Consider the following 11,719-nt stretch of genomic DNA (forward strand, 5'->3'; position numbering starts at 1 on the left):
TCCTTGTTAATTCCGAATTTTAGTAATTTGAGTTTTCTCCCTCTTTCTCTTTGTTAGTGTGGCTAAGGGTTTATCAATTTTGTTTATTTTTTCAAAGAACCAACTATTTATTTTGTTAATTTTTCTGAGTGTTTCTTTTGTTTCAATTTCATCTCTGATATTAACTATTTCCTGTATTCTACTACTTTTGGTGTTGGTCTGTTCTTCTTTTTCTAGGGCTTTGAGCTGTAGTGTTAAGTCATTTATTTGTTGATTTCTACTTCTTTTGTTGAAGCGCCCCATGAAATAAATCTTCCTCTAAGTACTGCTTTCATAGTGTCCCAGAGATTTTGATATGATGTGTCTTTGTTCTCGTTTACTTCTAAGAATTTTTTATTTCCCTCCTGATGTCTTCTGTTATCCATTCATCATATAATAGTGTATTATTTAATCTCCAGGTATTGGAGAAGTTTCTGTTTTTTATTCTGTCATTTATTTCTAGTTTCACTCCATTATGATCTGGTAGAATACAAGGTACTAACTCTATCTTCTTATATTTGCTAACAGTAGCTTTGTGGCATAATATATGGTCTATTTTAGAGAAGGATCCATGTGCTGCTGAGGAGAAAGTGTATTCGCTCTTTGTTGGATGGTATATTCTATATATATCGGTTAAGTCTAAATTGTTGATTGTGTTATTGAGATCTATGGTTCCTTTGTTCAAGTTTTGTTTGGAGGATCTATCCAGTGGTGAGAGAGGTGTGTTATCGTCACCTAGTATTATTGTGTTGTGGTCTATTTGATTTCTGGTATTGAGAAGGATTTGTTTGACGTACATGGATGAGCCAATGTTTGGGGCATAGATATTAATGATTGTTATGTCTTGCTGATTTATGCTTCCCTTAAGCAGTATGTAATGTCCTTCTTTATCCCTTCTGACTAGTTTTGGCTTGAAGTCCACATTATCTGAAATGAGGATGGATACTCCAGCTTTTATGCTGTGTCCATGTGCATGGTATATTTTTTCCCATCCTTTCACCTTTAGTCTATGGGTATCTCTTTCTATGAGGTGAGTCTCTTGCAGGCAGCATATTGTTGGATTTTTCTTTTTAATCCAATCTGCCAGTCTATGCCTTTTGATTGATGAGTTCAGGCCATTAACACTCAGGGTTATTATTGTGATATGATTTGTATTCCCAGACATTTGACTCATTTTTGGTTTTTGACATGATTTGGTTTCTCCTTTATTTGGATATTCCTTTAGGCTAGTTCCTCCCATTGCTGATTTGCATCGTTGTTTTTCATCTCTTCCTCATGGAATATTTTGCTGAGAATGTTCTGTAATGCTGGCTTTCTTTTTGTAAATTCCTTTAGCTTTTGTTTATCATTGAAGGATCTTATTTCGTCATCAAATCTGAAAGTAAGTTTTGCTGGGTATAAGATTCTTGGTTGGCATCCGTTTTCTTTCAGGGCTTGATAAATGTCATTCCAGACCTTTCTAGCTCTTAGGGTCTGGATTGAAAAATCTGCTGATATTCTTATTGGTTTCCCCCTGAATGTAATTTGATTCTTTTCTCTCACGGCCTTTACAATTCTGTCTTTATTTTGTATGTTAGGTATTTTCATAATAATGTGCCTTGGTGTGGGTCTGTTGTAATTTTGTATATTTGGAGTACTATAAGCCTCTTGTATCTGGTTTTCCATTTCATTCTTGAGATTTGGGAAATTTTGTGATATTATTTCATTGAATAGATTGTTCATTCCTTTGGTTTGTTTCTCTAAGCCTTCCTCAATCCCAATAATTCTTAAATTTGGCCTTTTCATGATATCCCATAATTCTTGTAGATTCTGTTCATGATTTCTTACCATCTTTTCTGTTTAGTCAACTTTGTTTTCAGGATTAAATATTCTGTCTTCAATGCCTGAGGTTCTGTCTTCCAGGTGTTCTATCCTATTGGTTATGCTTTCTATGGAGTTTTTAACTTGGTTTATTGTTTCCTTCATTTAAAGGATTTCTGTTTTTTTTTTTTTCAGTATCTCTAACTCTTTATTGAAATGATCTCTTGCTTCTGGTATTTGCTCTTTTAACTGTTGATTGGCGCAATCATTTAATGCCTGCGTTTGCTCTTTCATCTCCTCGTTTGCTTCCCTGATTCTTTTAATTATGTACATTCTGAACTCCCTTTCTGACATTTCTTCTGCTGTGCTATCATTGGGTTTTATTGATATAATATCTAGGTTTGTTTGGGACATTTTCTTCCCTTGTTTTCTTGTATTGGTCAGATATTGGACTCTGAGATATTGCAGATTTCCTCTATTGGCTGATAGTGTCCCTGTAGATTTCCAGTATATCACCTCCCAGACTTCAGTAGTCTGATGTCTTGGAGAAACTTCATAATGCAGTGTTTCTGATGAAAGCTGCCCCTAGCCTGCTACTGATTCCAGGGCTTGGAGCTGGCTCTATGCGGAAAGACTCTCATAGGGTGGCCTGCTCTGAGTAGCTGGCCGTGAAAGGAGCCTGCCACCGGTGGGAGCAGGGCTGCCTGGGGAAGTCACTGGATGCCGTGCCCTGGTCCCTGAAGATCCTGCGGGCCTGGGCCCGCTGCTGGGTCCAGGACTTGGAGCTGGTTCTGTGCAGAAAGGCTCCAAGAAGCTGGCTGTGGAAGGAGCCTCCCACCGGAGGGAGCAGGGCTGCCTGGAGAAGTCTCTGGCTGCCCTGCCCTGGTCCCACAGGCTGCCTGTGGGCTGGAGATTGCCTCTGGATCTGGGACTTGGAGGTGGCTCAGTGCACAAAGGTTCTCACTGGGCAGCCTGCTCTGAGAAGCTGGCCGTGGAAGGTGCCCACCGCCGGAGGGAGCAGGGCTGCCTGTGGAAGACTCTAGTTGCCCTTCCCTGTTCTGAGAAGCCGCCCCTGTCCAGGACTGCCACCCGGGCCGAACTTCACCTGGTGGGGGAGACTCACCCCGTGCTCTATGTTAGTCCAAGTCTCTCAATGCCTCCCCTTCTTCAATCCTGGGTTCTGGAGCGACAGGAGATGCAGTCACCCTCTAGTCTGCCATCTTGGATCGCCCCATGGAAGGAGCCTGCCACTGGAGGGAGCAGGGCTGCCTGGGGAAGACTCTTGCTGCCCTGCCCTGTTCTGAGATGCTGCCCCTGTCCGGGCCTGCCACCCGGGCCGAGCTCACCCCGTGGGGGAGACTCACCCCGTGGCTATATGTTAGTACAAGTCTCTCAATGCCTCCCCTTCTTCAATCCTGGGATCTGGAGCAACAGGAGATGCAGTCAACCTCTAGTCCACCATCTTGGATCCTCCATGGTCAAGCCCTTCTGAACCGAATTAATTGTCTTTTGATACAGAGATGTAATCGCTGATGGAGCAAGGTTTATGTTATTGTCCAGAAGCATTTTTCTCCTGGAATATCAGACTAAAAATGGAACCACTATTCATAAGGCATCATGACACTTCCTGTGTTATATTTTTAAATGTCACCTTGTCCAAAAGTTCTAGGCCCATCCTTGAGTCACCAAGTGCTCCATTTTGGATGAAATATGTTACCAGTGTTAGTAAATAATACTCTGTCAGGTATACCCCCAAAAGAGCATAGGAAATTTTTGCCTCTACTTCTACATCTATTTCAAAGATTTAGGTGGTATGCTTCAGGCTTTGGCTAAGCAATGTGAAGACTGTGGTGCCTGACACATTTGAAATGAAATAGTACAATAAAAATGAATGGAATCATATTTTGTCTCTTCAATCTATTATGTGTTTTGTGTTTCTTGCAGGCAGACTGAGGGAGGAGAGTTGAGATTGAAGAAGACCTCAGAAATATAAATGCCTGTGCGAAGAGGAATACCTTCATTTTCCAAACCTCCACTTCCCCTGAGTGGGGGTGACGTAGGACGTGAGGGTGGGACTGCCATGTTTGGATCACAGTTTTGGTGCTGCAGGAAGGTACGTGGTTGTGGGTGTAATGGGAGCTCAAGTCCAGTCCCTTTTTGCCCACCCAGGACACAGATGTGCAACCTTCATGTTGGAAGTCAATCTGTCATTTCAGAAATATGAATCTTTACAGTGGAGACTAATTAATACTAATTGATACTCACTTCTTTACCTGATGCACTTTGTTGACTTGGCCCTAGATGTCCATGTACTTTCATGTAGTGTTAGTTTCCCATTCGCTCTTTGGAACTTGTTCCTTATTACTAACAAAAATAGTCCCCGTGGTCTCCTGGTTCCAGTGAGTGAAGCACACATCCTCTACCCCAGGGTTTCCAGCTTCTTAGGATACAAAATACCCAACAGTAGGGACATTCTCCGTGTCTTCCATAAACCTGTTACATTTCCCACTGTCACATCTCTCCCTATCTCCCAGTCTGTCTAGGTAATCACAAGTCTTTGCTCTTTTCTTTTAGGGTTTGGGGGATAGTTTCAATGCCCTACTCTGTGCTCCTGCCCACCCTACCCTGGGCCCCTGCAGCAGAAGCCTTTGAGAAAAGGAGCTTCCCCTTAGGCCTGGGACCACCTGGAGCCCTGACTTCTCCAGCTCTGCTTGGATAAACATTTCTCTTACATGATTTGTGCCCAGCTGTGGTGTGTGTCTGGGAAATAAGCAAGAGTGGAAACAGATGGTTCTTCCACCAAGCTTAAAACCATGAAAATGAACATCTGTGCCATAGTCCTATGGAGAAAATTTAATGAATATACAATCCCAACCATTTGGATCTCTGTACCCTAATAAATTAGTACTTCTAATTTTTTTTTAAGAAAAAAATTAAGAAAATTATTTTTCATACCCTTATTTCCGTTTTGCTTACGTGTCTGCAGAACAGCTCAAGACCACTTGGTGGTTGTTCCAAATAGATATGAAAAATGAAAAATCCCCAAGATAATGTGGCCTGGGAAAGGGAGTGAGAAAGAAGGTCCTGCACTGACAGCCTTCGTCTGCCAAGAAATATCTCCCAATGCCGACCAGGAGGTGTTTATCACCACTAAGTGACAGTCTCTAGGAGGCATTAATCTCCTTCAGAGTAGGTCCTCTCCAGATGCTGCCCACAAACAGCATCCCTGTGAGCATCCACAGAGAAAAAGACCAGGAGTATGCAAATAAAACATTAACCATGCCTGTCCCTAGATGGTGACACAATCACACATGGTTTTTATTTTTTGTACATTTCCATATTGCTCAAATTTTATTTTACAATGAGCATGTAACATATCTCCCCCTCCTACTGATAAAGCTACCCAAATTATTTCTATTAGATTAATAATTTTTGTATAACATGATATTCTGATTTGCAATAGGCTAATGCTAGAAAAATGCTATGCAATGAAAGTTGAATGTTATGTTTTCAAAATCTCAACTATTTGTATGAAAAGTACACTATAATATAGCCTCATTTCTGATAGATTAATCAAAGGTCTGATCTCATTCTGAAGATGGAGACTATGTATCCCTATGATGAACATAATGCAACCAAAGTTGTTTTTGAACAATGAATAACAGAAGAATTTAGTAGAGTCTGGAAAAAAATCTCAGTTTTAAAGTTTCATTTCTCACAGTCACAAATGATTAGTTAATTCTCATAGTTTGAGGCCTTTACTGGTCTGGAAGATACTATGTTGTGTTTTTTTAGAAACATGTAATTTGAAAATAAAAATGATCCTGTTCATTTTCATTTAGGTAGCAGTTTTGGAAATGAAATAGTTTAAGATGAAAGTGTATGAGTAAGCACTATGCCTTTATTTTAATCTGATTATAGCTTCCAAATTTGCTTTTAATACACAAAGAAGCTGAATATTAGCCTGATACCCAGTGGGGCAGAAAACTTGCTTATCTTGACAAGAAAAAAGAGGTTGGAAATCTACTCAACTTTGTATTTAACAAATGACAGCAAATTTTTTCTTGTATGAATTACTTAATTTGGACATATTGAGCCCTATGGTTTGGCTCATTGCTTTGATCTATACTCTGGACTTTTAGTTGTATGTGTGCAAATTTGCCATGAGCTTGGGTTTGGGACCACCTGAAGAGTTATGGAGCCACAGGTAGCCTTCTCCAATTCCTTCCTTCAAAAAAATTATGTTTTCCATCATTGAACTATTTCTTCCTGCTAATGAACACACTGTGCCATGGAAACAACTGTCAAACCATAGATAACGACATCTTCAGTTTCCAAAGGTTTTTTTAATTAAAAATATTTTTGATTGATATCTTAATTATAGATATTAATGGGGTAAGTAGGATAATTCAATACATGTACACACATGCAATGACCAAATCCAGCCTCCTTTACCCTCCCCACTACTTCCCAATGTCTTGTAAACAATGTATTTCTTTTAAAAAAACCTTATCCTTTGGATTTAGAGTGACTCTCTGGATGTCACAGGGTCACGGTCCTCACAGACAATAATTACCTGATTGAATTCAGACTGACTTTTAGCCAATATTTGCTATCTTTTTTTTCCTAGCAGATATGCTTCACAACTAGAGGGAAAACTTGAGACATTTAAGCCTTAATTTAAGCATCAGGTTTTATGATGCTTTGCCCATCATCCTTGGGAAGTGCTAAAAGGACAGAAGGATCAGGGTCTTTCTTTTCTCCCCAGTGCTTTATGTTGGGACTCCTCTAGGATCGGACAGTCTGAAACCATCTTCTCTTTTCTTCCCATATCTTCTTCCCAGATGATTGTTTAAGTTCCCCTAAACAATTATGCTTCTGTCTCCCAAATGCATGTCTTCACTGAGATCTTTCCACTGAGAAATAAATCAACAGGCCCAACTTCTTAGAGACACCATCCTAGACCAGCGTGTTGGTGTTTTAGTCATCTTTTTTGTTAGGGCAGCAAAACTGACAAGAACAATTTTAAAGGAGGAAAACAACCTGACAAGAATAATTTTAAAGGAGGAAAAGTTTATTTGGGGGTCACTGTTTCAGAGGTATCAATCCAGAGAAATCCAGCTCCATTCCTCAGGGATCAAGGTAAGGCAGAACATCATGGCAGAAGAGTGTGCTGGAGGGCTGTAGTTAAGGATTTCCAGGGGCAGATGCGACCTCCCTGGTCTCCCATAACCCATTTGACTATTATGTAGACAAAAGCTCTTCTTCCTGTGCACTTGAGCAGATCCCATCATAAGCCCCTTTAACTGCTTTCCCTGTGCCCTATGGAGGAAAGGGCTCTTGCTCTCTTGATATTTTTCTAGGATTTTATTCATAATACCTATGAATTGCTAACTATATGTAATGTACTATAATAAGAACTTGGATTTTAGAACCAGACAGAACCTGGTTTTCCATCTTCTCTCCAGTGTGGTAGGAGGTTTGATGCAAAACTTGGTCACGAAGCATTAGAAGCAGCAGTGACAAAACATGTTTTGGCATTGCACTGGGACAAGGCTAGAATTCAGGATCTATCCTCTGTCCACCTACTGGCTCCAGGTGCACAGGAAGGCAGTCCCACTGCTGGCCCTGGGGAGACATGGCCTTGCCAGCACCACAGCACTGCTCCAGGGACAGAGATGGCTGTGCAGAGCCTTCCTGTGCACTGCCATTTAGAAACACAATGCTCACTCTTCTTGACATTGACCAAAACTAAAGGTAGGAACTTCCAGAGCCACAGGGAAACTCTCTGTGGGATGTGTACTGAGGATGCAAGTAGCAGCAGTCAGTATATGCCTCCAGCATGGCCAGGATCAAAGGGTGAGTCCACTCCAGGGGGCCTTGTGAGTGATAGAGCTGGGAAATGACGACAGCTGCAGACATTGCTTTGCAGTGGAGGGGCCTGGCCTTGTCACTCTTTGCCTGGGTTTGGCTTTGGGCAAGCTCCCAACTTATCTTTGTTTAAATTCCCACTCTATAAAATGCAGATAATAATGTACCCATGTCTGGAGTTGCTGTGAGGGGTGAAAGATTGAATTTGTGGAGTGGTGTGGGGGTCAGCACAGGCCTGGCCAGGTGCTCCATCCCTGAGACATAGGAGCCAGAGGGACCAGCACACCACAGCTACAATACCCCTGCAGTGCCTCTGGCAGGGTGGCTTTGGCTCCCACTTGGTGGCAGAAACTGCTGGGAAATTTTAGTAGCTAAACAGAGTGCTATTATACAAGTATTGGGCAGCTTGCTATTTAAAAAATTAGGTGAAAAATTTTCAGATGAACATTGTCAGAATATATTGTTGTCATACAGCAAATCAAGTGCATCTACCAAGTCCAGTCATTGGTTGAAACTCTAGGGTTCCCTGTTAAATTCTTAGCTGTGATCATGCCCGTGGATTGGAGCACCTCCTGTCCCTGAAGAGGGAATGCTGGGGTGGGCTCTGCTCAGCTGTGACACTGTCCATCTTGAAGTTCTATGACATCTGTAGTGTCTTTGTTCTCCCTTAACACAGGTGTTCTTTGACAAAGGAGTGACCAGTCAGGACCAGGCCGGTTAAGATTCTGAGTGACTTAAGTAGAGACTGCCAGCCATGCTTCCCTTTAGGTCCGCAGCAGGTTCTGGTTCCCCACAGAAGGCTACTCTACCCAAAAAAATCCTTGTGTTTTCCAGGTGGAAAAATTTCTCTGCTTAATTTTATACTTTCCCACCCAAAGGTACTAAATAGAGAACGTTGTCTCTAAATTGTCTTCTGCTTGCTAGTCATGAGGCTGCATAGAAAGGATGTGACCCTCTCGTCCAGGAGCCTTTGACTGTGTCACTTGGAGGGAAAAGACAGTCTCTGGGGATATGTATGTGGAAAGGTGCTGAAGGAGTACCTGGGCTCATGGGAGATGCGGGCCTTCCTGGGAGAAGGGGCAGGATGAGGAGTATTACTACTCCCTAGACTCTCAGGTATTTGCCAGATGAATGAACAAACACTGACCACAGGGACAGAGAACTGAGCAGAGGCACTAGGTGGGTGTTCAGAGGGGTCCTCCCTACAATGCTCAATCCTGTAGTAAGGGGTTTAGAAAAGGGAAGAGAGACGGGACTAAGAGGACTCTGATTCCTGCTATGAAGGTGCCTTGGTGAAGCTTGGAGGAGGAAGGACAGTGGCCCCCATGGATTAGTGAGTAGGGGAGGCAAGCCACAGCTCTGCCTCTTGGTGCATGGTCCTTTAGGGGAAGATAGGCTTCTGGCCAGTTAGCAGAGGAGGCCTGTGGGTGGGAGGAGGTGGGCCTTGGCCTTGTGCACAGAGCAAGAAGAATGGAGGGCATTCCAGACTGGAGCGAAGTCTGGAGGTTGGAGTGCGTGTGGTCTCGCAGAGGGCAGAGGACCTTGACCTCTTTGGAGCCAGGAGGAACTATTAGGGAGAGAAACTGGAAGTCCTGACAGATGAGGATGGTTAGAGTCAGGCTGAGGCTGTTCCCCAAGTGGGTCATTTCCTCAGCAAGCCAGACCTGTGCACTCACTCTTTGCTGATGCTGGGAACAGTCAAGTCATGCTCTTAGTGGGGGAAGGGAAAGCAGAATTCAGGGTGCATCACTGCAGGTCAGGTGGGCTGCCCAGGCATCACACAAGCTGATGCTAGGCCAGTGACACTGATGAGCAAGTACACTTGACGAGCAAGTCCCCAAGGTCACAGGACAGTGCAGGGCAAGGCCAGAACCCAAGTTGAGTCCCAAGCCCAAGGAGTCTCTGCAGTGTCAACTCTTCACTTACCCACTTCCTCAGGGGCATGTGTGAGCCTCACACACACAGGGACAGGAAAGGTGGAGGAAGCAGACCCTCTCAGTTCAAGCATGCCTCTTCACTGTCTGGAGCTCATGGTTCTCAGTGCCAGATACAGCGTAGCTCAGCTTTTGGGTTTGTGTTGTGAAGAAACCTGTCCCCTGAAGATGAATTTTTTTCTCCTGGATTTCCGTGATGTGGAAGTAAATTTTTATGCTTTTGGAGACACATTTTCCTTTCTGCTCAGTAAAGGATCTAATGAAACTGGAAACCTGGCTCCATGGGACTATGTTGGTTTGGACCAACAGGTGGGGGTGGACTGAGGTGCTGTGCATGGTTCAGCAGGAATGGGAAATGGCAATGGAAGTCAGGAATTCTAATGCAGGGGTCCAACACAGGGTGGAGGTGGACCAAGGTCAGGGGGAAATCCCGGAAGGTACAGGGGCTAGGGTTTCTGGAGGAACTGCAACTCCCCTTTCTCCCAGCAGGTGATTCCCCACCAGGTCATTTTGGCTTGGTACCTGAAGGGTGGATGTGATTTACAATGTCCCTTGACATTTCCCTGCCTCCTTTTCCTGTTAGTCAGGGTTGAGCCTCTGGGCTGCTACAGAGAGTTGCTGGTCTTCAGTGAGCTTTTATGAACCTTGGGAAGAGAATGTCACCATCCCACTTTCAACAAGGAGCCTGCTGTTCATGCAGCATGGCAGCACGGTGAGGGCAGGGTTGGGCCCGCATCAGCCCTGGGCCAAGCTCCTGTCAGGTGCTAGGCAGTTTGCTGAAGGATGTGCAATTTGTGTGCTTCTGACCTGATGCTCCTGGAGGGATCTTGGGAGCAGTGGCATGCTGGCCTGGACTTTGAGCATCCATGTGGGGCATTGCTGGGCCTTTCTCAGCCTACAGCACAAATCTTCACTGAGGGCCTTGGGCACAACAAACCTGGCCTATTGCCTCAGGGAGAGTTCATTTCAAAATAACTTTGTTCAAACACATCCTTCCTCCGAATGTCATTTATTTCATGAGCTCTCTTTTGAACTAGAATTCAAAAATTGAAGTTTCAGGGTATTTTAGACAGTTTTTTATTTGTTTGTTTGTTTGTTTGTTTTTCTGCTGTGACTTAAGAACCCAACCAGAAAAACTTCAGAGGAGAAAAAGATCATTTGGGAGCTCAGTTTCAGAGGTCTTTGGCCATAGAAGGCTGGCTACATTGCTTGGGGCTCAAGGGGAGGCTCAACATCATGGCAGAAGGGTATGGCAGAAGGAAGCAACTCATGTGATGATCAGGAAACAGAGAGAGAGAGATGTCCACTTGCCAGATATAAATAGACACCCCAAAGCCACACCCCAATTCCCAACTCCTCCTGCCACACCACACCACTTCAGTTACCACTGAGTTAATCCCTACCAGGGGATGAATTCACTGCTTGGGTTAAGACTGTACAACCCCATCATTATCCTCTGAACCTTCTTGCATTGTCTCACACGTGAACTTTTGGAGGACACCTCACATCCAAACCATAAAATTGAGTTTCCATTTCCTCTATTTTTTGTTTTGACATTTTGAACATTTTGATTGAAGAGGGATAAGTGAATTATCTTTAAAGCTATTGAATCTGAGATTTGTGCTATTACACTACCAAAGAGCAAGGGATGCCTTTGCAGGGTAGAGAGTCTCATTTTGTTCCCCCTTCCTACTTGGCTAACATCAGATTCAGGACAGGATGGGATAGTCAGTGTGGCAGGAACTGAAGGACTGGAACTGGAAGCTGAGTGAGACCCTGAGAAGTGGCAGGTATTGTGCTGGGTTAGGCTAGCCCAGAGCTTGCAGATGAACTCCAGGTGGCTAGAAACTGAGGCTGTAGGTAAGACAATGGCAGTAGCAGCAGGTGAGGAATGCCAGCCTCTGACCCTCCAGGGGCCCATTATGCTTTGCTGTCTTTACACACACGTGTCAGACGTCACACCCCAAGATCTGTGGTCACCCTGTTTGGAAGGAGATTTAGAATAGGGGTGGGGATGGGTGGTAAGAAAGTTGCCTGAAATGGGGGCCCTGTGCTTATAGAAGGGGACACTTGCCAAGTGTTCAGAGGATACCATT

The 11,719-nt window shown here is 43.8% G+C and overlaps 1 protein-coding gene across 1 annotated transcript in view; it reads left to right on the top strand.

Annotated features, from left to right (window-relative positions):
• The window catches only part of LOC306642717 (uncharacterized protein), an 87,411-nt gene extending 82,689 nt beyond the window's left edge, over positions 1 to 4,722 (top strand). The window contains exon 3 of the mRNA XM_079108459.1: positions 3,763 to 4,722. Coding sequence (XP_078964585.1) covers positions 3,763 to 3,811 — 49 coding nt within the window. The 3' untranslated portion in view covers positions 3,812 to 4,722. The remainder of the gene's footprint in view (positions 1 to 3,762) is intronic.
• Positions 4,723 to 11,719: the final 6,997 nt, after the last annotated feature.

The sequence above is a fragment of the Sciurus vulgaris genome (assembly GCF_902686455.1).
Source record: "Sciurus vulgaris genome assembly, chromosome: 13".
NCBI lineage: Eukaryota > Metazoa > Chordata > Mammalia > Rodentia > Sciuridae > Sciurus > Sciurus vulgaris.